The sequence below is a fragment of the Leopardus geoffroyi genome, chromosome C1, assembly GCF_018350155.1.
Source record: "Leopardus geoffroyi isolate Oge1 chromosome C1, O.geoffroyi_Oge1_pat1.0, whole genome shotgun sequence".
Lineage (NCBI taxonomy): Eukaryota > Metazoa > Chordata > Mammalia > Carnivora > Felidae > Leopardus > Leopardus geoffroyi.
Window position 1 is genome coordinate 19,705,279 of NC_059328.1, and position 25,627 is coordinate 19,730,905.

At 54.5% G+C, this 25,627-nt stretch overlaps 1 protein-coding gene and 1 long non-coding RNA gene across 5 annotated transcripts; one reads left to right on the forward strand and one right to left on the reverse strand.

The window, feature by feature from the left end:
- Positions 1-45: 45 nt before the first annotated feature.
- On the reverse strand, positions 46-22,206 carry UBXN11 (UBX domain protein 11). Of its 4 annotated transcripts, none has more exons than XR_006712111.1 (15): positions 22,123-22,206; positions 17,856-17,961; positions 17,048-17,076; positions 16,353-16,451; positions 12,713-12,813; positions 12,161-12,215; positions 11,611-11,687; positions 10,494-10,620; positions 3,475-3,689; positions 3,101-3,178; positions 2,020-2,137; positions 1,785-1,888; positions 534-607; positions 319-467; positions 46-233 (listed from the first exon to the last, which is right to left on the reverse strand). XR_006712111.1 is itself a non-coding variant. In XM_045476181.1 (15 exons), exons 2-15 carry the CDS (start codon positions 17,924-17,926, stop codon positions 74-76), a joined length of 1,386 nt encoding a protein of 461 aa, XP_045332137.1. In that variant the 5' UTR covers positions 17,927-17,961; positions 22,123-22,206; the 3' UTR covers positions 46-73. The 4 variants fall into 4 exon arrangements, 3 of the variants coding, with proteins under 3 accessions (XP_045332137.1, XP_045332136.1, XP_045332138.1); XM_045476181.1 differs by having other exon boundaries at positions 319-459; positions 2,083-2,137; XM_045476180.1 differs by having other exon boundaries at positions 319-459.
- Positions 5,453-7,662, forward strand: LOC123597410. The gene is made up of 3 exons (XR_006712112.1): positions 5,453-5,566; positions 5,807-5,927; positions 6,346-7,662. It is a non-coding gene; the product is annotated as an uncharacterized LOC123597410 (long non-coding RNA).
- Positions 22,207-25,627: the final 3,421 nt, after the last annotated feature.

The following is a 25,627-nucleotide window of genomic DNA, read 5'->3' on the forward strand; positions in this document are numbered from 1 at the left end:
CAGCTGGGCTGCCCCGCCAAGAGAGCCTTGTGTGCGCGGAGCAGCCAGTGTGGGAGCGGGCGCTTTATTTGGATCAGGGGCCAGGGCCTGGGGCAGGCGGTGGGGCCCGGCTAGCCCGAAGCAGCAGCGCTGCGTTGGGCACCAAGCCTGCGGCCTGCAGCGTGACCGTGTCATCGTGGTAGACCGTGGGTGGGAATGTACTGATGATCTCGAAGGTCGTGGCGTCCACGGCTCTGGGGACCGGGCAGAACTGATCAGGCCATGTCCTGGGACCAGAGACCCCCCTCCCCGTAGCTGCCGGCCCCACACCATGCCCACCTGGCCTGTGCAAGCAGGGTGCGCACATCGCCAACAGTGTCCTCGGGCCGCATCATCAGCAAGAAGGCCTGCTCGCCATTCTCAGACTTGATACGCAGCATGGAGAGCAGGGGCGCCTGTGACTCGGGGGATTCCTGGCTCCTGTGGACCTAGAGGCCATCAGTGCCCCCTGGTGGCCCAACCCCAAGGTCCTCACCTCTTCACCATGCCCTCACCTCTCACGCTCAGCAGCCAAGGCTGGTGTCTCCACCACAATCTCCTGGATCCGGGCAGGCAATGGGCAGCAGTTCTGGAAGGCATCGATGAAAGAGGACAGAGCCCTGGGCTCTGCTAGAGTCCTTCCCCCCAATCCTTAGAGGGGACTTCTTCCTTACCAGGGATGGATGAGACCAGTGAGCCAAAAGGGGAGGGGTGTTCTTTGTAAACTGGGTCCCAAGCAGAAGAAATGGAAGGGAAGCTTTGGAAGGCAGCCCCATCATTCCCCTAAGAAGCCTTGAAGTCCCTCAGCATAGTGGGGGAGACAGAACCCCACACAATGACCAGCTTCCCAGGGGAAGCTTCCCAGGGGAAACCACCCCTGAGCCGTGACTAAGGATGAGGAGTCCATAGAAATGGAATGGGCACAGGGATGTTCCAGACAACATGGGCAGAGATCCCCTGGTCAGGGAAGGCTTCTCTGGAGGTGATATATTTGGGAAAGTGCCAGCAGTTCATGTGGCTAAAGCTGAGAATCAGGTTGGACTGGAAAAAAGAAAAGGTTAGAGGTGGGAAGAAGACCAACAAGGAGTGGTGGGCCTTGAGTGCCAGATAAGAGCTTGGCCTTACCCGAGAACCACTGAAGGGTTTCAACAGGGAAGGCCCAGATCCAACTTCTGTTTTTACAGAAGCACAAGGACTGCTGGGGGAGGACAGTTGACAAGGCAGGAGGGGAGGTGGAAGGCCAGTGAGAGGCCACTGCAGGTATCTGAGAGGGCTACTCTGGAGCCTCGACTAGCATGGCGGGCAGAGGGAACAGAGAGAAGACGTGGATTCCGGCAATGTGCGGTGAAGGAGGCCTCGTGGTGGGAAACAGGTTTGGTACCTTTCACAGGTGGAGACAGGGGAGGAGCCACGGGATGGGGAGTGAGGAAGGAGGAGGATGTTTCTGAGGGCCAGGAAGGGGTATCCAGGACTGAACTGGGTAGTCTGGTCTGGACCTCGAGGGGGTGGCCTGGGCCCTGGGCTCACCCCTGGCCTAGACTCTGGCTCTCCCCTTCTTACAGCCATACTGCCACGGAGACAGCCCATCTCTGGATGCAGCCCTCCCCAGACTGTTTTCAGGAGATAGTGGAACTGCCTTGAGAGCCTCATTTCTCCCTCCAGGCCCCCTTCAGCAGCCCTCGAGCCTGAGTCTCCAGACAAGCCACTGCTCTGGTAGGTTGGGCCAGGGAGCCCAAGATGGCTGGGGGAGCTAGGGCTGGCCTCACCTGCAGGGTGTCCCGGATGGGGCCCCGGATGTCAATCACCTCGCCTCGCCGGATCACAAACTTGGGGAGCCTGTTCAGAAACTTCTCAGCAGTCATCCTGGAGCCTGCAGGGAGTGCATTGGGAGCCTTGGCCTGGGGAGGGACTGGGAGTGACGGGTGATGGTGGAGGAGGCCACCTGGAGCCTGTCCCACACAGGGGCCCTGCCGCCTGGCTCGGCCTCGGGGCCAAGCTCACCTGGGGGCTCCATCCTGTCCATGGGCTTGCGAATCCTCTGCCAGCCCACCACGCGGCCCTCACCTGGGAACAGTTCCAGCCTATTCTCCGGGTAGACCTGATTGCGCAGATCACTGACCTGGCAAGAAGGAAGGGTGAAAGCGGTGGGCCTCGACCTTCAGCCCTGGGCTCCACCCCCACCCTTGCTCGCCCAGAGCACACCCTCCCCCCCCCCCAGGAACAGGCTCGAGGGACGGTCTGGTGCAATCCCCATTTTACGGATGAAGAAACTGAGGCCCCAAGAGAGCTGCAGTTCATGCTGCTCTCACCTATCTGGGCTCAGCTCCTCCTGCAAGCACCCCTCGCCATGCCGGCTAGAGCCACCGTACTGCCATCCTCCCCAGACAGCCCCTCTCAGGAGCCAGCCAGGAAGCAAGGGACCAGGGTGTTAGGAGAGGGCAGAGCCCGCCTTGGCAGGCACTACCTCCAACACCTCCAGTCGTGACTCACACGGTTTTCCAAGCCCGGGGGGTGGTGGTGGCACACACGCCCTCGTGCACCCTTGCTGTGGCATGACGCACCGCCTTCCGGCTGCGGCTCAGGAGTTCCCCCCACTGCACCCCTCATCTCACCCCCGCCGGCAGGGGGACGGCTCATGCCGTGTCCTTCAGGCCCACATTTGTCCCCACGGCACTGCCTTCCGTACCCATCAGATGGCTTCAGGAGCCCCTGGGGCAAGTCAGGCCACTTTTGCATGGAGTCTCAGGGACCCCAGGCTGTCAGGGTGTCCTGGGCGCTGGGGAGGGGCACTGGGCCTACAAGGCCGAAGGCTGTGCCTCCAGGGTGCCAGCAGGGGGCACTGCCTGCCGCTTAGCCACAGGCCGGTGCCCTTGCTAACCGGGCAACTGCAGCCCCTGCAGCCTCCCTGCCCTTCTTGGCTGGGCTTCAGGCTCACCCTCCTCCCCAGAGGTCATCAGAGACTGGGGTCCCCTTAGGTGGGGCAGTGGCTTCCCACCTCAGACCGGGTGATGCCTGAGGAAGCTGTTTGTCCCCACCCCCTCCCAAATCCCCACACAGGGTGGTTTGAGGAGCAGCCCGTCACCTTAAAGGGGACCCCGTCAGGGTACAGTCGCTGGAGCTCTGAGGGGAAGAAGCCGTCCAGAATGTCTCGGAGGCAGCGCTGCGTCAGGGATCAGAAGAGTGAGGCCCGACTGGACCCATGCGACACCTACCGCTCTGCTTCCTGTCCAGACGGCGGGCCCCGGGCCCCGGGCCCCGGGCTTACCCAGTGGGTCACACTCTGCACATATTCAGGGCCCCAGGACTTGGTGGGGGGGAGGGGTTGTTTCTGCAAGTTGCACGTGGGCTTGGGTACCTATGGGGGGTGGGCTGGGCCCCCCACCACCAACTAATGGTGAGCAAGGGGAGGGGGCAAGGGCACCAGAGTGGCCTGTCTCCCCTCCCCACCCCTCCTACCTGTGTGGAGGGGTCATGGAAGGGCCGGAAGGGCCCATCGAACATCATGAGGCCATTCCGATAGAGCTTCAGTGGGATGGGCTCAAGGACATGGAGCCGTGCTCCCCCGGGCATTGGTGTCACCTGGGTGTCACCTTCTACCACCAGCTCACTGAGATCCTTCAGGCTGGCCAGGAGCCTGTCAAAGTCCACCTCGGGGGGCGCCAACGAGTCCCCTGGTAAAGAGGATAAACACCCATGAGCCTCTCTTCATGGCAGCTGTGTGCCCCAGCAGCCCTGGTTTCCATGACACCTTGCATGCTAAGCAGTGGCCTTCGCACCTCCTTAGGTGGCCACCTGGGGAGGAAGAAGGACAACTACCACTAGATAATAGCTGTCTTTTATTGAACACTCGCCGTATGCTAGAGGCTTAATGCCTATAATGCCACTGTCTCTTCATACCAACCCTATGCTGTAGGGGCTACAATCACCCCCATTCTTCAGATGAGGAGACCGCAGGTCAGGGGTTAATGGCTGCCTAGGGATGCACGGAGTAAGCGGCAGGAGCAGGATCTGATCCCAGCTCTGCCTGTGTCAGGCACGGGGTCAGCCACTGAAAAGCGCAGTGCAGAGCTCCCAGCTCTGGATGAAGTCTGTCTGGGTTCAAATCCCAGCTCTGCAGCTTCCACCTGTGTGACCTTGGTCAAGTCATTCAATGCTCTGCACGACAGCATTCTCTCCTAGAAGGGTATGATAGTGTCTGCCTCCCAGGATGGCTACCGGGGTCCAGGAAGATGGCCAAGTGAGGGCCAGCTCGGAGCAAGCACTCTGTCCAGCTGGTTACTGTTACCAACCCCACCTTGCACAAACGGACCTCAGGCCAATCCAGAGGCTATGACGCAGCAGTCATTGATCTCCATTTTACACACGAGGAAACAGGCCCACGGAGATAAAAAATGACTTGCCCCAGGTCACTTGGCAAATTAGAGGAGGAACTGACTCTAGAGTCTGCTTTTCCCACCCATCGGCACCATCCGGATGGGGAGCCTGGGGGCAGGGACACGTGGCTACTGGGGGGGGATGTCAGGACAGCTGCTGGACAGATAGGGGACACACAACTATTTCCGGGGTCACACATCCCTTTGAGAAGCTGAAAGACGCTTTGGCCTCCTCTTCTGAAAAATGTGTTGTGCACACAGGGGTGCATACGCTTCAGGGGGTGGTGGGGACAGCCACAACAGATGCCAGAGTGGAAAGGCTGGAGGGCAGGTGGGATGCTGGAGGGGGACAGGCCAGGGGCCTGTTCTTAGTCCTTAGTCCTTGACTAAGGGCCTTAGTCCCTAGTCGATCTGGCTCCCAATCTACTAGGGGTGTGACCCTACAAAACCTCAGTGACTTTCAGGGCCTTCTTGGATGCTATTTTCACCAGGACAGCCAGGCTGCGACAGGATGTGGGTCGGGACTCTGGGGACCGAATTCCTTTCCTCAGAGTGGTGCAATGGCTCTATAGGTGTGGTGGCTGTGCGGAGGAAGTACAGATGTGGGTGGCTCTGTTTCCTGTTGCCTCTGTGGCTGCTGAAATGGTAGGCCCCAGCTGGACTTCCCCCTCCCCTACATCTCCTAGGTTGCAGGGGCTGCACCGGCCCCCCACCTCCTCCTGGGGTCCCCTAGAGTTCCTGAGATTCCCAAGAAAAACTCACAGGACATTCTGGGCATTCCTGGTATGACTCAGAACAATATCAAGCCACTATTTTCCTTTAACAACAAACTACATTCAGAACACATTGGTAAGCCTAAAAATAACGCGAAAGCTCGTCTCATCGAACTCCTGTCCCCACCCCTGTACTCTTACAGGTGGAGATAGTGAGGCCCAGAAAAGTCAGATGACTTGGCCCACGGAGATCACATCAAGCGGACCCAGGACCACTCAGATACGCTGGGGCCAAGGCTTTTTCAGAGAGCTGATGGGCACGGGATGGTCGGCAGTGGAAAGGGCTGGTGGAAGCCCAGGGGAGGATGCCAAGAAGCAACTAGAGGGAAAAGAGTTTGCTGAGGAACATAGTGCTGGAGGCTCTCGGCCAGTGGGGCTAAGGCATGGAGAAGTGAAAGCCAGGTGGGCTGGGCACGTATGGGGTGCAGCAGCCCAGGGGGAGACAAGGGGCCCAGGAGATAGAACCACAGCACCAGGCGGACCTGGGCTGAGAGAATAAGGCAGGAATCCTGGCATGGCCACCACACGGCCAGCCGGGAGTACGCAACAAGAAGCCCGGCCTCTTGCCAGGTCACATGGGGTGAGGCAGGTCAGAGGTCTAATGAGGCATTTCCTCTCTCTCTCTTCCTTGGGATGGGACAGAATAGGAACCTCTATCCCGCCCGCCCGCAAGATCCAGCAGGAGGAACGGACTGTAAGGACGACTCGGTGTCTACTTTGTGCCAAGCACCTAGAGGCAGCTGTTACCACTCCCGTTTTACAGGTGAGGAAACTAAACCTTGGAAAGCGACCTGCTCCCGCTCCTGCAGCTTTCAGGGCCCAGGTGACTCTAAGCTTCTGTTCTCGGTGCCTCATGCAGGCTGCCTCTGCTCCCTGGGGTCCCTTTCTCAGGAGGGGTGTGGGTCAGGGAGAGACCATCTCTGAGGCCTCAGACAACTTTGGGAGCCCGTGATTCTATTAAAAAGAGGAGTTAGGCATGGAGACCAAGATCAAACTCCTTGGCTCAACTCCTGAAGCCCGGGTACCCCAGCCTCCCCTCGGCCTGTTCCCCCATCACTCTCTGGAGCCACGGTGCCAGGATTACTGCTTCCAAGCTGTGTGATCCCTGAGCAAGTGGGCCTAGCTCTTTGGGTCTTGGCTTCCTCTTCTATAAAATGATAATGAAAGTCCTCACTTCACAGGTGGCTCTGAGGCTCACAGGAAGTGCCTGGCAGATGGTGGCTGTTGTCACTAACACCACACCCTCTTGCTCATCACTGGCTCAGTGTGCTCACCCACCATGCCCTCTGAGACGCCTTGCCAGGAGCCCCTCCCCTGGAGACTAAGCCTCCTGAGTCCCTGGAGCCTGCGGGCCTTGGCACAGGCTGTTGTCCTTTTCCATTTGCTGGTCTTGCCAGCCACAATGGGCACTCCTTGAATGCAGGCTAGAGCATCCAGCCCTAGTGGGTGCTCAGAAAGCACATTCTGGATCCATCCCTCCATCCCGCCAACATGTCCGGAGCGTCCAAGCTCTGCAAGGCCCTGAGAATCATGGGTATCCCCATACCCAGAGTCCTTCCCCCCTCAAGATCATACTTGAATGAAGGAGACGGGGTGACAGCAGGGACAATGGCACGTGGTAAGTGCCACCGTGGAGGCTGCGGAGCCCAGAGGAGGGCCAGACCCTGCCACTCTCAGCAGGTGAGTGGTGGGCCTGCCCTGGGCTGGCTCATCACCCCTGCAGGAAGGACACACGTGCTGCTGTGAATACCAACGTGGTGCCCCGGGGCCCCAGCAGGCCTGTCCCCACCACCTCCCCCAAAGGATGAACCAGAAATAGACCCGCTATCTCCACACACCTGCAAGCCTGGCCATGCTCTGGGGACCTGCATTCACTCTGCTCCTCAGGGGAACCAGTGGAAAGAAAACAGGGCCTCAGAGTCTGATCACTGCCAGGGGAGACCACAACCAATTCTCTGGCCCCCACGGTTGAGCATCATACTGCCTGTTCCCACCTCATCCGTGCTCTGCACGGTCCTGGTGTGCCTGACTGTCTAGGCCTGGGCACCCAGGCACCCCCACCAATATGTGCGTGGGCCAAAGCCCTTACCCACGGGCCAAGCACCGTGCTGGGCACTCTGGGGCCTGACAGGGGCCAAGCAGCCATGGCTCGTGGTCACCGATCAGCCACCATGCAGCAGCCTGCAAGAACCCCCACGTGCATTGTGGCATTCAGTGCTCTCAGGGGCCCGGGCGTCACACACCATCTCCTCGCTCCACAGATGAGGACACGGACTCTGAGAGGTGAAGCAGTTTGCCCACACAGGTCCCCCACTCCTCAGCTGGAGCCTTTAACCCTGTCACCCCAGTGCAGAGCCCCTTCCCACATGCTGGGCACAGTGCAGGTGGCACAGTCTTGGCCGCAGGCACTCGAGCAGGTACTCCATGAGGTTGGGTTTGAGCTAAGCTTCCAAAGAGGGGACAAAAGGGGACCAGGCACTTCGGGGGACACAGCACAGGCCTGACGGGGGTGCTGAGGGTGGGGAGGAGCCTAGCCTGCCTAGGGTCTAATCCAGGCCAGTTCCAGGGACTCAAGGGAGGCTCAGGGATGAGTGAAGACTGGAAACGGCACAGCTTCCGGGCAGGGGAGGGAAGAGGCTCCACCCAGGTGCAGGAGACTGGGGCTTGGGAGGAAGGGTGCTAGGGGACAGGCAGAGGCCGCAGGGGGAGCGGGGATGTAGGGGGATGGCAGGAAGTTGGTGGTGAAGGGTGGGAGAGTGAGCAGCTTCACAGGGGACAGGGAAGGAGGAGGAGCTCAGAGAAGACTGAGATGAGTGAGAGCAGGGAGCTCAGAGGGGACAAGGGGGAGTGAGGAGCTCTCAGCCCTGAGGCTCAACACCTGGCCATGGGTTGTGACCAGAGTAGGACTGTCCCTTTCATGTCTCCGCATACCCCAAAGCACCTGGCATACTATTTAATGCTCAATTTACCCGTGGGGAGGGGGGGAAGGGGTGAATGATCCAGCCTGAGGCCAAGTCCTTGCAAGGCTTCCCCTGTGCTGGGTCCCCTTAAAGGGCAGTGGACTGCCCTCCCCAAGGCAGGAGTCCTGCCTCTAGACTGGTTGGCCCAATACAGATGCCCTGGGCCACCCTTGGTCTGCTGCCTGGGGTCTGGGGGGAGTGGTATCCAACAGAGGGAGAGCCAGAGAAACGAGCCAGGGTATGGGGCCAGCAAAGGGCCGGTTTTGTGTACCCAAGGGCCCCGGGGGCAGAAGCAGCCTGGCACCTGGGGACAAAGCAGGGGGAGGAGAAGGAACGGACCAGGAGGAAAAGCTGCTGGAGATGAAAAGCATCTCGTTCATCTGGCAGAAGAGCTCAGTTGAGGCCCCTCCATGTTGAAGAATCAGGAAGCCAAAGGAAGGGGTGCTTGGGTGGCTCAGTTGGTTGAGTGTGTCTGACTCTTGATTTCAGCTATCATGATCTCAGTCGTGAGATCGAGCCCCATGTCGGGCTCTGCTCTGACAGTGTGGAGCCTGCTTGGGATTCTCTCTCTCTCTCTCTCTCTCTCTCTCTCTGCCCTTTCCCCATTCTGTCTCTCTCTCTCTCAAAATAAATAAACATTTTAAAAATAAATAAAAAGAAAGCCAAAGGAAGAGGACACACAGATGGAGTTTTGGCAGAGGGTTTTCACAAGTTGCTTTGGCTGTGAGGCACTCAGCTTCAGAGCCAGCTCTTGTGGGCATAAACAAACAACACAGAGCAGAGTGAAGTCAGCTCTGTTTCTGGCGGGAGAGGGTGGGAATCCACAGGGCCAGGTCTGGAAACCAGCTGGCTGGTCTGACCCCCAAAGGAGCAGCAAGGCCCCCACTGGCCAGGAGGAAGCCTGCCCTCCAGCCAGCAGGCACATGCGGGGGGCCCAGGGCATAGTGCTGGCAGGCCTCTGGCCCTGGACCCCAGAAACGCCCTTACAGCATCTGGCAGTCACCTTCCAGGGCTCGGCCTCTCACCGCAGGAGGGGGTGTCCCAGGGCCATCCCCAATTCCTCCTGTCAGCTCCCTAACGCACAATCACCAAGGGCATGGATTCCACCCCCTAAATCTCTGCCCTGCCCTTCCTCGCCCTGCCCGCCAGGATCACCCTTCCACAGGACATCATCTCATCGTCTGCCTGGATGACTGTACCTACCTCCTAAATAGGCTCTCAGCCTTAAGTCTTGCCCTCTTCACTCAACAGTTAGAGACTTAAGTGCCTCCATTTTCCCACCTATAAAATGGAACAAGCCCTGGCCCACGTCAAAGCTATTCACGAAAATGCTTTGCAAGCTCCACTTCCGATGGGAAGTGACGTGTTTAGTAGAACAAAACAGTGAGGGAGCTGTGCCCTAAGATTTAGGGGGTCTGGCCAGGGCGCAGGCCTGAACGGGAGGCAGGACTCCCATGTTTTGAGTCTCATTCTTCACTCAGCAACAAGCCTGTCTTGAAATCAGGACTGTATTGTCATCTTCCAAACACTCCCCTCGGGAGCTATGCTCATCAGTGCTTCCATGAGGCTGCCACTGCCATCTGACTGTGCAGAACAATAAAACCCCCTACTTGTTGGGCTGATGATATGCAAGGTCAGTGCTAGGTGCTCTGCGTCTAACCCACTGACTCCTTCCAACTCTGCGGGGAAGGGTACACCATCATTTATTGATGGGGGACTGGAGGCTCAGAGAACAGAAGCCATGTGCCCAAGCCACACCTGGAACGGGTGATGGAATGAAGAGAAGGGCCCCGGGCTGACTGACTCCGGAGCCTGGAGAAGTGTACCTTCTGGGCAATCACCTCCATGCTTTGAAGAGAATGGACCCGGGCTTTCTATGGCCCCAAATCTATGGGGTGCAGCCCTCTAGATATTAGCAGTCAAGTTAAAAATAAAGACTGGTGGAATCTCCCGGAAACAGGTCCCTTTCAACGGTCTGGCTAGAAGTGAAGCTAATAAAGGAGGTCCAAAGAGGGGACTGAGCCCTGGGACTGAGGGGCAGCTTCCAAAGCAGAGAAATCGTTTTTGAAAATCTTCTGGATGGACGACATTTTGTAAACTACGGAGTGGAGCCTGAGACAAAGCCTGGGGTCTTGTTACATCTTGTATCTCAGCCTTCGAAAGATGAGCCAGGAGAGAGTTGGAGGCAAGACCAGAGGAAGAAAGTGGTGGCGGGTTAGGTGGTCAGTGATGGAGGCTGAGGCCTTTCCTCCCAGTTCCTGTGTCAGGAGCACGAATGGCATGGTCTCTGGACAGCTACTGGCCCAAAGGAAGGTGTTGTTGGAGAATTCCCTTTGTAGGAGGGGCCAGGGGCAGACCCCCTACTCTACCTGGCTTCCAGAACTTCTTGGCTGTCATCCAGTCTGTGTTGCCATCCTCTGAGTCTGAGTTGTCTTCTGAGTCCTCCTGGTCCCCGGGCTCGCCCACCCACTGCAGCCCGTAGTCACTGAGGAACCGCTGTGCAAAGAGAAGGGAAAGGTCCCAGGGGGCACAGTCAGTTCAGCCCCTCGGGGAACAGGCAGCATCCGCCCAGGCCCCAGCCTCAGGCCTCGGCTCCCAGAGTCAACTGGGCAGAAGAGATGGGCCCCAGGGTCTTGGGAGCTTTCTGGCTGTGACCTTGGGAAGCCACTTCACCTCCTAGAGCCTCGGGCTCTTCCTGGTAAAGCGGAGATGACAACACCTGGCCCATAAGCTTGTGAGGACTCAGGACGGTAATTCAGGCCGAGTGCTTAAAGCAGGGTCTGGCATGGAGGGCCGCACGGAAGGTGGCCCTGATGGCAGCGGGGCACCCCATGCATCTGGCCTGAGCGGAGGAGCGGAGGGACACGGGCTGCATAGGACTGAGGACGCGGTGAGCCACACGCAGCCTCTCTAGGGCCGGGCCTCACGTCCCCTCCGCCACAGGAAAACTTCTGACTTGTCTACACTTCCTGTCACTGCTTCCTCGGCTCCTTCTCTCCTGAACCCACTCTACCCAGCCCCTTTCTCCACAACTGACTGCAACTGCGCGGGCACGGCCACCAACAGCCTGCCTGGTGCCAAACCCAGCGGCCCTCTTCCGTCTTCATCTCTTGCAACACACATCACTCCTTCTCGGTTTCACATTCCCAGCCGCCTTCGCTTAGACATCTTGCCTCACTCAACCTCACTCAACACGAGCTCATCCCCAACGGTCACGACTCCGGCCCCCCCCCCCCCCGCCTCCTAAACCTCTGCGCCTCCGGGTCTCAGTCAGTGGCAGCCCCTCCACCCGGGCCTCAGACACGACCCTGAGAGGCCCGCGAGCGCCACCCGCAAAGCAGACTCGAATCCCTCCTCTCTGCCCCAGCTCTTCAGGTTAGTCCTGAGGAGGGAAACACGGGGCAGGGCCCCACGTGGGATATATGGGAGGGAGACCCAGACAGGTGGGCTCCCAGCCAGGTCCTGAGGGGCAGGCGCCTCTCTTACCTCCATCTCCCCCACCTGCCGCTGCAGCCGCAAGCACATGGTCTCCAGCTGCTTCTGCCGCTGCAGGGTGACCTTGCCTTCAGGGAAAGATCAGGAAGGGTTCTGCCGCCCCAGCAAGGAGGCTGCCAGACCACCTCTGGCCTCGCCCGGCGTTCTGCCCTGAGGGTCATCTGGAGAGGCTGCCCCTTGAGAACTCGAGGGGTCCCCTGAAAACTCTCCCCCTGACCTTGAGGCGGGGATGCCTGGACTGACTCTCAGGAGACCGCCAGCCACCCCCCTCAGCCCCCCGACCCGGGGACTCCTGAGGGCACCATGTTCCCCGACATGGCGCACCCTATGCTTGGGGCTGGGCTATGTCTGCATTCGGGGGGACCCGGTCCCACATAGGAGGGCACTGCCCTGAGTGCGTCATTGCCTCTCTCCGGGCTCAGCTGTCCAGGCCTCACCATAGGACTCAGCTTGATGCTCTTGGAGCCCTGATGTCCAGGAGCCACCGGCCCAAGGGAGGTGCCCCAGGAAGGCTGACCAGCCCACTGGGAGTGCCCCTTACCCTGGTGCTCCCGGAGGGTCTGCAACATTTCCTCCAGGGCCCGTATCTTCCGATCCTACAGCAACAAGACAAGGGGGAGCAGGCAGGCCTGGGGGTTCCCAGAGCACAAGAGAACCCATCTTCCAGATGGGAAGATCCAAACTTTTTGCCTCTGTGGGGCACCGGGGAGTTGAAAGACCCTGCCCCTGCCATCCTTTGGCACAGCCGCTGCTCCTATGCCTCAGATATCCTTGTGGTTCCACTGAAATGGGGATAGGCGTGGAGTGTGCCCAAGTGGCCCAGCGCTCAGCGGTCACTGCTGCCACATGGTCCAAGGCTAGTGGCCTTACTCAGCTGTAGAGAAGACCCTTAGCTTCTCTGCTCAGCTCCCGGGGACCCAGATCAGCCCCAGGCCATACCTGGCCCTTGAACTGGGAAGTTCAGTGGAAGAGATGGTCCTAGAACCCACCCACCCTGGCCTACTGTGGCAGTGAACTCACTGGCCTCCCCAGCCTGGGCCCCTCCACCCCTCAGACCAGACCCTGGGCCTACCCCCACCGCTGGGGGTCCCACCTTGGACAGCAGCTCATCAGTCTGAGCCTTCACTTGCTGTTCCAGGTCCCGCAACTTCCTCGACAGGGTGGCCACCAGCTCCGAGTCATGGAATACAGGGACTACCAAACAGACAAAGTCCTAGAGCTGAGGCTGAAGTGTGGGGGTCCAGTGGAGGGGGGACAGGGGTCCGCAGAAGCAGAAATAAGGGTGATACTAACAGCTGCCGCTTAGATAATAGGGACTGTCCTAAATACTTCACACATATCAGCTCATGCTGTCCTCACAATGTGCCCCTGAAGAAATGAACTGCTTTAGGAAACTGAGGCAGAGGTGCAGTGAGGTGTCCAAGGAGTATGAGTGAGTGCTGTACCATACAGGTCACATGACCAGTGAAGCATTTTCAGAAAGTCACCCTCAATTAAATGAAGCGCCTACACCTTGCCACCCCCACCCCCACCCCCCGTTTACAGGAACACAGCGGAGAGAGGAGCAAGTCCGCACCAACGACAAACAAGTACACAGACCCGCATGGCCTGGCTCCTCACAGAGTCCGTGTCACTTTTTCAAAAGGCAAGGACTCTGTTCCACAGAGGTGTAACAGTCAAATGCAGTGCACGGCCCTGACCAGAACCTAGATCAGGAAAAACAATAGCTATGAGCTACTTCGGAACTCGGGAGATCTGAGTGCAGAAGCGGTGCTCCACAGCAGTCCTGAGTCCTCCGCATTCTTGGGTGCGGTCCCGGTCCTGGGGTCACATAAGTCCTTATTTGTAGGAGATGCATGCTAAAGTTTTTAGAGGTGAAATGTCATGATATCTGAAATTGATTTCTAAGCGGTTCCTCAAAAAAAGACATTTACATTCGTACATATGTGTATATGGACAGAGAGAAAACAAATTAGTGGCCAAATATCACCAACTGTGGCATCTAGATAACAGGCATTTATATGGGTGTGCACTGTACCATTATTTTAATGGCTTTGTAGGCTGCAAGTTCTTCAAAATTAGAAATTTGGGGAAAGAAAACAAGATGGCACAAAAACAGACACTCGGATCAATAGAACAGAATAGAAAACCCAGAAATGGACCCACACATGTAAGGCCAACTAATCTTTGACAAAGCAGGAAAGAATATCCTTGCTGAAGACAGTCTCTTCAGCAAGTGGTGCTGGGAAAACTGGACAGCAACATGCAGAAAAATGAACCTGGACCATTTTCTCACACCATACACAAAAATAAACTCAAAATGGATGAAAGACCTCAATGTAAGACAGGAAGCCATCAAAATCCTCGAGGAGAAAGCAGGCAAAAACCTCTTTGACCTCGGCCGCAGCAACTTCTTACCCCACACATCTCCAGAGGCAAGGGAAACAAAAGCAAAAGTGAACTACTGGGACCTCATCAAAATAAAAAGCTTCTGCAACAGCGAAGGAAACAGTCAGCAAAACTAAAAGGCAACTGACAGAATGGGAGAAGATATTTACATACAACAACATATCAGATAAAGGTTTAGTATTCTATAAAGAACTTATCAAACTCAACATCCAAAAAACAAATAATCCAGTGAAGAAATGGGCAAAAGACACGAATAGACATTTCTCCAAAGAAGACATCCAGATGGCCAACCGACACATGAAAAAATGTTCAACATCACTCATCATCAGGGGAATACAAATCAAAACCACAATGAGATACCACCTCACACCTGTCAGAATGGCTAACATGAACAACTCAGGCAACAACAGATGTTGGAGAGGATGCGGAGAGAGAGGATCTCTTTTGCGTTGTTGGTGGGAATGCAAACTGGTGCAGCCATTCTGAAAAATAGTATAGAGGTTCCTTAAAAAATTAAAAATAGAACTACTCTACAACCCAGCAATTGCACTACTAGGTATTTATCCAAGGGAGACAGGTGTGCTGTTTCGAAGGGACACATGTACCCCAAAGTTTATAGCAGCACTATCAGCAATAGCCAAAGTATGGAAAGAGCCCAAATGTCCACTGATGGATGAATGGATAAAGAAGATGTGGTGTGTATATATATACAATGGAGTATTACTCGGCAATCAAAGAGAATGAAATCTTGCCATTCGCAACTACGTGGATAGAACTGGAGGGTATTATGCTAAGCAAAATTAGTCAGAGAAAGACAAATATATGACTTCAAGCATATGAGGACTTTAAGACACAGAACAGACACAAGGGAAGGGAAGGGAAGGGAAGCAAAACTAATATAAAAACAGGGAGGGGGACAAAACATAAGAGACTCTTAAATATGGAGAACAAACAGAGGGTGACTAGAGGGGTCCTGGGAGGCGGTACGGGCTAAATGGGTAAGGGGCATTAAGGAATCTACTCCTGAAATCATTGTTGCACTATATGCTAACTAACTTGGAGGTAAATTAAGAGAAAGAAAGAAAGAAAGAAAGAAAGAAAGAAAGAAAGAAAGAAAAGAAGGAAAACAAGAGAGACACACGGGAAGGAATGGGTCCTCTCCTTCCCCTGCGTGCTGCCCTGTGTGTGAAGCAGGAACTGCATTTGTCACCATCCAGCCACATGGGCTAACATGTCAAGGATGGCTCAGTGGAAAGACGGAGAAACCTGTTCATGGATGTCTTCGAGTCAATGGATTAACAACCCTGGAGCTGCTTCCTGGACTTCTTGGTGGGTAGGACAAGTCCTCCTCAATGTTCAGAAGAGTTTTCTCTGACTTGTAGTCAAGGCTTTGTAACGGATATATAGACCTCTGGGCCCGGTCAGCACAGACAGCACTGATGAGCTCCCAAGGCGGAGCGGGGAGAGAGAGGAGAACCCAGGGGAGGAGCGTCGCACTGAAAAGCTGGGAGGAAAAGAAGAAGCTAGCAAAGAGAGGAAAGAGCCTGGGAGGCAGAAAGAAATCTGGGAGAGCAGTGTCATGGCAGCTAAGAGCCCAGGGCGATCGGAGGAGGGCACGGTGCCCGGTGGCCGATGTGGAATGCTGCTGTGCACAGAAGCGAGACAGGCAGGCAAGTCCTTGACTGTGACCTTGGTGGGGACAAACGCCAGCTGAGAGTGGGGTGGGGAGCAAGTGCCAGGGGAGGGGCAGAGAGCGCACAGGATGGCTCCTCAAGGAGCCCTGGTTGTTGCAGTTACTAATGAAAGTGTCCCCGGCTGGGATGCAGGAGATCCCGACTTTGTGTCTGAATGGTTGTGGGGCCAGGTGCTTCTGGTCTCCTTTTCCACCTCAGTTCCCTGTCCTATAACAAGGAGGGGTGTTTGGTGCAGGACTGCCTCCCCCCTCACAGAGGAAGTGGAGGCAGAGAGACAGGAGGTTGCTTATCCAAGATATCACAGCTAGTAGAACATTCTGACCTCATGCCCAGCTCCTCCAGGCCCACAGCAAACTCCGACCCTGCCCGCCCATGCCTCCCCTGTGCCCAGGCCCATTCCATTCTCCCTCCTCCAGGATGCTTCGCTGTGAGCCCCATCTGGGCACCTCTGGGGTGAGTGTCACCACAGCCCTTGGGAGACAGTGCAGGCCAGGTAAGGAGGGCAGCCTGGGAACCATGGGCTCACCCAGAACAGGCAAGAGTAGGTCCATGAGTCTCTGGGCCTCGCCCCTTCTCTGAGGCCCTCTCTTGCTGCTGGGGACCCAGACCTGTTTAGGCCTCTGTTCTCACCTTGCCTACTCACTGGAGCACCTATACCTCCATAGCAGGAAGGGACAGAGATCCTTTCTTCTGAGCCACGTCCGTCATTCAGCATATCTACCTCGTCTTCTGCAGACAGAGATGCCCAGGTCACTGTTCTGGGGCTGAGCCTCGGAGGAAACTGCGGCCTTGGGCTCTGGCCAGGATGAAGCAGCCTGTACTCTGTACCCCCAAGTATATACGGATAGAACACATGGGACATCAGGGAGCAAGGATCCAACGAGAACAGGCTTCTTCTTGCAGTTCTCCCAGCCTGGCTCTGGAGGGGACCCGAGTAGCCAATGCCAGCAGCACGGTGGAGGCAAGAATGGGGTTGGGATGCAAAGGTCTGAGCCTGCAGCGAGGATGGGTCAGCAAAGCAAGGATGGGGCTTCAGGGAGAAAAGGCTGTAATGGGCTAGAGGAGGCTGTCAGGAGGAGGACGGGGCTCAAACCCCACCAGCCAACCCCACAGCGAGTGGAGGGCTTCAAATGTCAGCAATGACACCTCTGCTAAGGGTGTGGGGCCTTCTGATCAGAGAGCTGCCAGGACGCCCTGTCCTCGAGGACTGGGGGAGCCACAGGGAGCAGTGCAGCAATCGCTCTCCTTCTCTCCATCTGCACGACCCCAGGGAGACCCAGCAGGTGGGAGGTGAGGGGGACACACAGGGCAGACCCCACACTTACCATCTCCGTAGATTTTTATCCCTCGCCTCCTGGGAACCCGGGCAGGAAGGAGAAGGAAGACAGACAAGTTAGGAATGTCATCAGGGGAGTGGCTCTGGGCACCAGATCCCCAGCCGAGCCTAAAGGAGAGGGAGGCTGGGCCTCTGCCTCCCGGGGCCGTCCCCTCGCCAAATCCCATCCCTGGCACTGGGACAAGCCGAGGGACAGGCTTTGAGGTGTCCCCTCCTCCCAACGGAGAAGGGTGGGGAAGGGCTGAGGGGCAGAGGCTTGGGTGGAAGACAAGAGATCCCAGGCCCAGGAGCCCAGCCCCAGCTCTGTTCTGAAATGGCTTTGGGACCCCAGGCCTGTCGCTTAACCGCTCTGGATCTCCTTGGCCTTCAAATGACTCAAAGCGGTATTCAGAAGAGAAAGGAGAGAGGTAAAGAAAATGCTTCGGGAGGATGAAAGTGCTGGACAGATGTAAAGAACGCCCTTTGCCGAGAGACCCCACCCCCCACCCCCCCATGGCCAGGCCGGAGAAGTGCATCAATGCTTGCAGACTAACATGGGGGCTGCGCCTCTCCCACCCGGCCCATACCTACCACAGGGCCCAGCCCAGTGTTTGCTCAGACGTGATGAAGGAGTTAAAAATTTTTGAGAAAGATAAAGCGGTCAGGGAAAGCTATGTGACTCCTCCTTGTTTTCCCTGAGACACTAGGAGCCATTCTCCTAGTTCACTGGGGGACGGGGGCGGGGGCGGGGGGGAGGTAGTGGCAAGAGGAGGCAGGGGCATGAACACAAAGCCACCCCCCTGAGGCTGGCTCCTTACCCTGGATTCACAGGCTCTGACTCCAGGGGGACTCTTCGGGTCTTGCCAAGGGAGGCCAAAGGCGAGCTCATAGTTCTGCTTCTAGATTTTAGCTGTCAGGAGCTCCCTGAGATGAAAGAAGGAAGTCAGTCCTTGGGGACAGAGGGGACCCAGGGCTTCGGGACCAGGGAAACATCCTCTTCCTGGCCCCTTGTCCCAGGAGGGAGACTTGTCCAGGGAGCAGCACCCCTCACTTCTTCCCACTCCCCTGAAGAGGTTTCTGGAGGCAGCTTTGCCTCAGGCCCCCTGTGCTGGATGTCTGCCCGATCCTCTGGATATCCTGCTCTCTGCTCTGATCCTGGAGGCCCCGGGCCTGGCTGGGAAAGGGCGATGGGGGAGGGGTGGGGTACAGAGATGGGCTGGAAGCCTGGGACTCTCCCAACTTAGAGCCGGGGCATAAGACTACCCAGAAGGCCCGGAGTTTTTGTCTATCCATCAAGGAGCTGGTTGACACAAAGCCCAAATGTCCTCTCCCCTCCCACAAGAACCCAGGTATCACTCTGATTCTCAGAGCCACAGAGGGGCAACCCAAGGGCAGAATGCGGCCAAGGCACTCTTTGTGGAAGGGAGGTCAAGGGCCCAGGTTCTGCACAGGCTCTGCCATCCACCAGAATAACCCGTGCCTTGGCTTCCTTGGTATAAAGTGGGGTTGGTGGTAGTACCAGCCAGGCAGGGTTATCAAGGGGATTCAGGGAAAACTTACATAAGGCACGGAGCCCAGTGCCACACTGAAAGGAAACACTTAAAAATGTGAACTGCGGGGGCGCCTGGCCGGCTCAGTTGGTGGAGCCTGCAACTCTTGATCTCGGGATTGTGAGTTGAAGCCCGACGTTGGGTGTAAAGATTACTTAAAAATAAAAAAAACTTTAAAAATTTTTAAAGAACATTTATTTATTTTTGGGAGACAGAGAGACAGAGCACAAGTAGGGGAGGGGCAGAGAGAGAGGGAGACACAGAACCGGAAGCAGGCTCCAGGCTCCGAGCCTGATGGGCTCGAACCCACAAAGCACGGGATCATGACCTGGGCCGAAGTCGGACGCTTAACCGACTGAGCCACCCAGGTGCCCCTAAAAAAAAAATCTTTAAAAAAATAAATAAGCTAAAATAAAATCTTAAAAAAAATTTTTTTTTTTTTTTTAATGTGAACTGTGGCTGCTGTGACGTTTGTTACTAGACAACGGGGGCACTCACACATGCTCATTTCCCTTCCTCCCTCTTTCCCTTCCTTCCCTCTTCCTTCTGGAAAGATGAATGCACGTCAGGGATGGAATTAAAGACCACTACTCTATTCAATGAATTAAGTATATTATGTGGCTAGTATCTAGAAATCCTAGAACCAAAGGACCTCTATCAGGGCTTGAATCAAGTCTTTTTAGGACAAATCCAAGGCAGTTCCACTTTGAAAATGTGTGGCACTGGCTTCCACTGGTGCCCCTGAAGCCTCCCGGCAAGGGGACTGGTACCAGCTGGAGACGGCCTTCTGGAGTTTGGGACTCATGCCCCCATCATCCAGCCTTCCAAATATGCCCCTAGCCTGCCCCAGTCCCTGCCGGCTCATCCAGGCATCCTCATGGTTTTTGTGGCCAAGTGTGAGGGCCCTCATGGTCCCCTGTGCCAGCCTCCAGCCAGAGGGCTCTTCTTAAACACAAAGCTGCCATGCCGCTTCCCTGCTAAAAGCTCCCAATGGCTCCTTCTCACCAGAGGAAAGAAATTCAAAATTCCATAACACAGGTGATCGGGTCCCCGCCCGGGTCACCTGACCTCACTCCCCCATCTCTCCTCTGCCCCCCCCACTTGAGCCAGCCCAGCCTCCAATGCACCAGGCCTTTACACACATGGCTCCCCTGGCCTGGAACCCCTTCCTGGAATGTGGTCCCCACTCCTAAGTGCACCCTTCCCTTGGTTGGGCTCTTTTTTTTTTTTTAATTGTTTTTGTCTGTTTTGTTATATTCTAAGTTTTTATTTTAAAATTACACATTCACAGGAAACTAGGAAAATAGTACAGGGGGGATTTGTGTGCCCTTCACCCAGTGGCTCCCAGCAGTGACATTTTACATTATTATACGTGTGTATCCTACCCTGTTCTGCTATTTCACCCAGGTAACCACTAATGCGGTCAAGATAACTACTCCATCACCACAAAGATTCCATTTCCATAACGATCTCCCTCATGTCAGCCCCTTGCTAGTCACACCCACACTCCTCCCTCTACCATCCCCAACCCCTGGCGACCACTACTGTTTTCTTACTTCAAGAATGTTCCATAAATGGAATCATACAGTACTGACCTTAAAAAAAAAAAAAAAAAAAAAAAAAAGAGCTTTATTGAGATCTAATTCACATACTTAACCCTTTCAAAGTGTATAATTCAGTGGTTTGTAGTATATTCTTAGATTTGTGAAACCATCACCACAGTCAATTTTTAGAACGTTTTTATCATGCTAACAGGCGATGTTCCTTTTGTGGCTAACACTGCCCTCCACGAACTTTCATCAAACCCGATCATTCCCCCTTCTCCAAATTTTCATCACCATAACGACCCTTCAAAAGAAACTGGTTAAAAAAAAAAAAAAAAAAAAAAAAAAGACAGAAATTAACAAGTGTCAGAGAGGAGGTGGGGAAATTGGAAACTTAGCTGGAATGTAAAATGGTGCAGTGGCTGTGTAAAATGGTCTGGCAGCTCCTTAAAAGGCTAAACAGTTACCTACCTGGCTCAGCAATTCTGCTCCTAGGGGTGTACCCAAGAGAAATGAAAACTTATGTCCACACAAAAACTTGTATACATGTTCATAGCAGCATTATTCATAATATCCAAAAAATGGGAACAACCCAAATGTTCATCAACCAATGAATGGATAAAGAAATCTGGTACATCCTTACTATGGGGTATTCTCGGCAATAAAAAGAAATGAATCCCATGTTGCCACGTGAATGAACCTTGAAAACATTATACTAAAGGAAAGATGTCAATCACAAAATACCACATGTTATGACCCCACTGATATAAAATGTTCAGAACGGACAATCTGGAGACAGAAAGTAGATTGGTTGACTAGGGCTGGGGGCAGCAGGTGGGGTGGGGGTGGGGGGGGGGTTAATGGGAGTAATTGCTAAAGGGTACAGAGTTTCTTTTTAGACTGATGAAAATGTTCTAAATTGTGGGGATGGTTGCCCAACTCTCATGAATATCCTAAAAACTACTGAAATTTACATTTCAAAGGCGTGAAATACATAGCATGGGAATTATATCTCAACAAAGCTATCACAGAAAAAAAGGGATCTGGTCCCCAAACCCAAACCCAACATCTTCCCTCAAAATAAGCTCCTCCCACTTCTCCCTTCTTAATGGGGCCACATCATCCAACCACAAAATTTTCCTCTCCTTCCTTCTCTCTTAATCCCATCAATTACCATATCTTGTGGGTTAAACTGCAGTGTCTCTCACAGAGCTCCTCCTTTCCATGCCTACTTTGGTCATCCTAGTGGGGCTCTCACTGCCCTTCCTTGGGGCTATCACAACGGAGGCCACCTGACTTCCCTGCTTCCTGTCTCACTCCAGGCCAATCCAACACACTGTCTCCAGATTAATTTTCCCATGGGTTATAAGGGACCCCTGAGGGTGACGGCTGCCTCTCCCTATAGTCTGGGGACTCCTCAGCGCAGGACTCCGTCTCCTCCTCCCTCAGACCGCGGGTGGGCCGGAGGATAGAGCCACGTCTACTCCCCTCACAAGGGGGCTTCCAGGGGCTGTAACCTCCCCCTCAGGCTGGAAGCTCCTAAAGGTTGGACTGTCTCCCCTTCAGACCGGGGCTTTGAGAGGAAAGCTGTGTCCCATGCCCCTACATCTTTGGGACCCAAGTCAGGGTTGTGCTTGACTGGTAACTTCCTTCGTCGCACGTACTCAGCCTATTGGCACCCCCACCCCAGGCCCCGGTGCTCTCCAGCGCCGACAGGACCCGGCCGCCTGCACGCCTTCAAGTCCTCTGTCTCCAGCTGGAAGCGCTCACGACGCGACTTCTGTCACGACCTAACCCTTCCCTGGGAGCTGCGTCGCCTCCTCTCGCGTCCTCGGGAAGCCACGGTCGGCGGGGACTCGAAGCCGCTCCCATGACGCCGGAGGCTGCTGGGCAACCCGGCCGCGGGGCTCGCGGGTCCTCGGGCTCTCGGAGCGAGGACCCCAGCCTGCGTGGGAGACTCCGGAGCCGCAAAGGTTTGAGCAAAGACTCACCACGCAGGGCCACCGAGCCGTCCCGCGGCGCCGCCATCTTGTTGTCACGCGGTTTCCCAGGCGACCGGGACCCGTGCGCTTCTCATTGGCTAATTCGAGAGTACCGCCGCCTGTGCTCGGATTCTATTGGCCCACGAGTCTAAACTCTTCGCGGAATGCTGCAAATCCCAGAATCCACCACTGTGAGGGGACTCGGGAGTCTGGAGAAATGGAGGGTTTCTTTATTCCCTCCTCCCGCGAAAGTGGGGAGACTCAGGAAGCCGCCGAAACCTGAATGTGTAATCGGACAATGCAACCGTTTTTGCTGAGTTGATTTTTGGGGGAGATTATCCCGCTGAGTCTGTTTCCCCATCTGATCAGTACAGTACATCGCGGGGGCTTTTTTGAGCATGAATTGAAATGATGCAAGTACTTAATAAATGTTTCCTAAATCTGAATTTCTCTGCTCACTTCTTAACCAGATGGCGCCTCACAGGGATGCTCAAATCCTAGTTCCTTTGTGTAAAAGTTCAGGTGAGACTCCCTTTGCCTTTGGATAAGACATTGACTTTGAGTGAGACAATTCTCCCCAGCTTCATCTTAAAAAGTAAGATGTTAGGTTAGATCAACTAGAGAACATGGACTCTAGCCTCAGGAGTCCAGGTGTCTGACTTGTGTGTCCTTGGGCAAGTTATGCGCCTTAGTTTCTTCATCTGTAAAATGGGGATAATACCCTCCCCCCCAGGGTTGCCCTGAGGAGTAAAGGAAATAACGTATTCACTGTACCTATCACAACACCCATTCAAAGTAAGTTTTCAAAAACATTTCCTGCTTTTAACTATCTTTATCATTGCCTCTCAACCTTTCAGCTGCGGTGGTCTAAAAACCTATGACTCCTACTCTCAGGCACCCACTTCCTTATGCCTGGACTCAACCACCAAAACTGTCTCTCTGCATATTTCAGACTGCACTTTGTAATATTTTCCATTTGACTACTGAATTCAGGGGAGGGGCAGCAACTTGAGGGGTTCCTTACCCACCCATTGGAGTGAGTGAGAGGCAACTACGAATTAATGTGTGTCTTCCAAGTGCCAGATGCCAACATTATGAGGTTTACTGATGAGAAAACAGGCTCGGGAAAGGAAAGTGATTTGCTCGGGATTATGCAGGTGATCGATAAAAGTGGATTCAAACCCAGAGCTGTCTGCCTCCAAAATCTGTGCTCTTTCTAGAAGCTCCCACTTTGGTAAAACAGGCAGGCAAAGATAAGCCAAGGTGCTGGTGGTCCAGGCCCACTGCCAAGGTAGGGATTCCGGTGGACGGTGTGACTGGAAGTCGGATGTGGGAGAGCTCTCTTGCCATTGAGCTGCTCCCAGAAATTTCTCTGAGGCTTGAGGTATAGGAGTTGAGAAACTTTGAGGTCATCCTGGGCCAAGTGTTTTTGGGGGGTTGGAGCCATGGTCAGGGGATTAGCAACTTTATCCTGTCACCTCGCTTACATTCATTCTTCTCTTGAAGGTAAGCAAGGACCAAAGCATGGGGAAGTCAGGGGGAAGGGGTTCTGGCCTCATGAGACTGCTGTGGTCTGTCTACTGCCTCCCACCTCAACAAGACTGGGAAGCATGAACTGGCATTTGCCCTGGCATCAGGATTTACCACATAACTCCCTCCTACCCAGAGCCTGAAGCCCAGCCTGAGATCCTGGAACAGCAGACACTCAGCAAACATCTCTTTCTTGTGAGAGAGGTGGGAGCCCTCTGCCCCAGTAGGCCAGTTTATTAGTCTTTTAAAAAACATTTATTGTAACAAGTAAGAGCCTTATTATAAAACAAGTATACATTTCACGTAGAAACTTGCAAATAATTATAGCCATCATTTATCGAGGATATATTATGGGCCAGCATAACTTATCAAGTCTATAAAGCTGAGCTCTGTCACTTGCTAGCTGGCTGTTCCTGCTCAAGCTACTTCACTGAACCTCAGTTTCCATATCTGTAAAATAGCGATACTAACAGAACCCACCTCATAGGATTCTTGTGCAAATGAAATCTCATACCATTGTCACATTCCTGATTTTAAAAAGGTGCTTTCTAGAAACAAAGTTAGGAAAACAAAACAAGAGAGTCTAAGCTCACCTCATAGTTATTTTTTGGACTTAGAATTCACTATCCCTCACCTTGGATGGTTCTGGAAATCTTTCCGAGGTCTCCAGGCTCATATAAGACTTAGGTGTGGGAGGATATTGGAGGCCATTCTGTCTGGCTTCCAAGGATTCCCTCTGGACTTCTGGGGTGGGGGCCACTCGGCCTCTTCTTCATTCCGTCCCGGGGTGGGTGTTCACTATTTGACAACAGTGGATAGATCCCGGACTGACAGGAGGGAGGCCCAGAACAAGGTTGTCTCTGGGCCTATTTTCCCACCTGTAAGATGAGGAAGTAGACCCCAGACTTGGCGTTAGATGGTCGTGGAAGTCTCTCTTCTTGAGAATGGACAGAGTCCTCTTTGCTTTTAGATCATTTCCTGAAAGACCCTTATCAATTATGACTCCTTTGGGGTTAAAGAGTTTATTGGGTCCTAGCAGCTGAGGAGGGAAAAGTAAATAATAAAGGAGAGAGAAGTCCTCCGAGTCCATACGTTCCTTCTGAATAAAACCCTGGCCATCTCTCCCACTTTCCCCTCTCCCCCACCCATATCAAGGCTGCCTTGAGTCAAGCACCCACCATCTCTAGTTTAGCCTGGCGTTTAAAGGGCCTTCAGATTATGAGTTCTGCCCTCCACCCTTCTCAGTGTTCCAGAAACTATCATGCTCTGTCCTGTGTTCAATGAGAACATATACTTTTGCCTTTTTCCCCTGGGAAAACCCACCTTGATCTTTCAAGAACTAGCTCCAGTGTCCCCTCCTCCATGAATACCCCCATTCCTCCCAACCAGAATCACACTATGCATTCTAATAGTCCTGCTGCTGTTACAGCATTTCCTGTTCAGTTTTGTGATTATTACGGTATTTGTCTCCCTCTATGAAGTCCTCACCTGAAGGGACCCTCACTCATTCATCTTGCCTGCCACACGGTAGGTGTCAATAAATTGCCTGAAATGGATGGATAGGCAGATGGGTGGATGGATGGGCGGATTGAGGAAGATTTACCTTAGAGTGCTCTGTGGTGTTATTGGATCACACCCCTCTCTCAGTGGGGATGAAGGATGCAGGACAGACCATATTGTAATATGTGCTGCAACCCCCTCCCTCTTCCTCCCAAGGCTCAGACTCCAGTGATGGGTAGTTGAGAGCTCCTCCCACTTCCCTCCGGACCCCCCCCCCCCCCCCCCCCGGGCCTCAAGACTCCTGCTCCCTCCCTTTCCTGGCTTTCTCCCAGGGGTCTCCACTCTCAGTTCTTTTTTCTTTCTTTTCAGCCAGGGTTAGAGGCCCCTAAGGCCCACTCAGTTTTTTCTAAGGCTTGCAACATGAGGCTTAAAACCACAGAAGGGAAGTGAAAAGGGTTTTCTTTTACTACCTGCCATGCAAATA

What these genes read in the sequence shown, in the direction of transcription:
- UBXN11 (XM_045476180.1), bottom strand. Translation starts at nt 17,926, where the DNA reads ATGAGCTCGCCTTTGGCCTCCCTTGGCAAGACCCGAAGAGTCCCCCTG. An exon ending in GGCAGGTGGGGGAGATGGAG is followed by an intron (nt 10,621 to 11,610) that starts GTAAGAGAGGCG and finishes CTCTTTGCACAG; the next exon opens with CGGTTCCTCAGTGACTACGG. An exon ending in CTGACGGGGTCCCCTTTAAG is followed by an intron (nt 2,138 to 3,100) that starts GTGACGGGCTGC and finishes CCTTCTTGCCAG; the next exon opens with GTCAGTGATCTGCGCAATCA.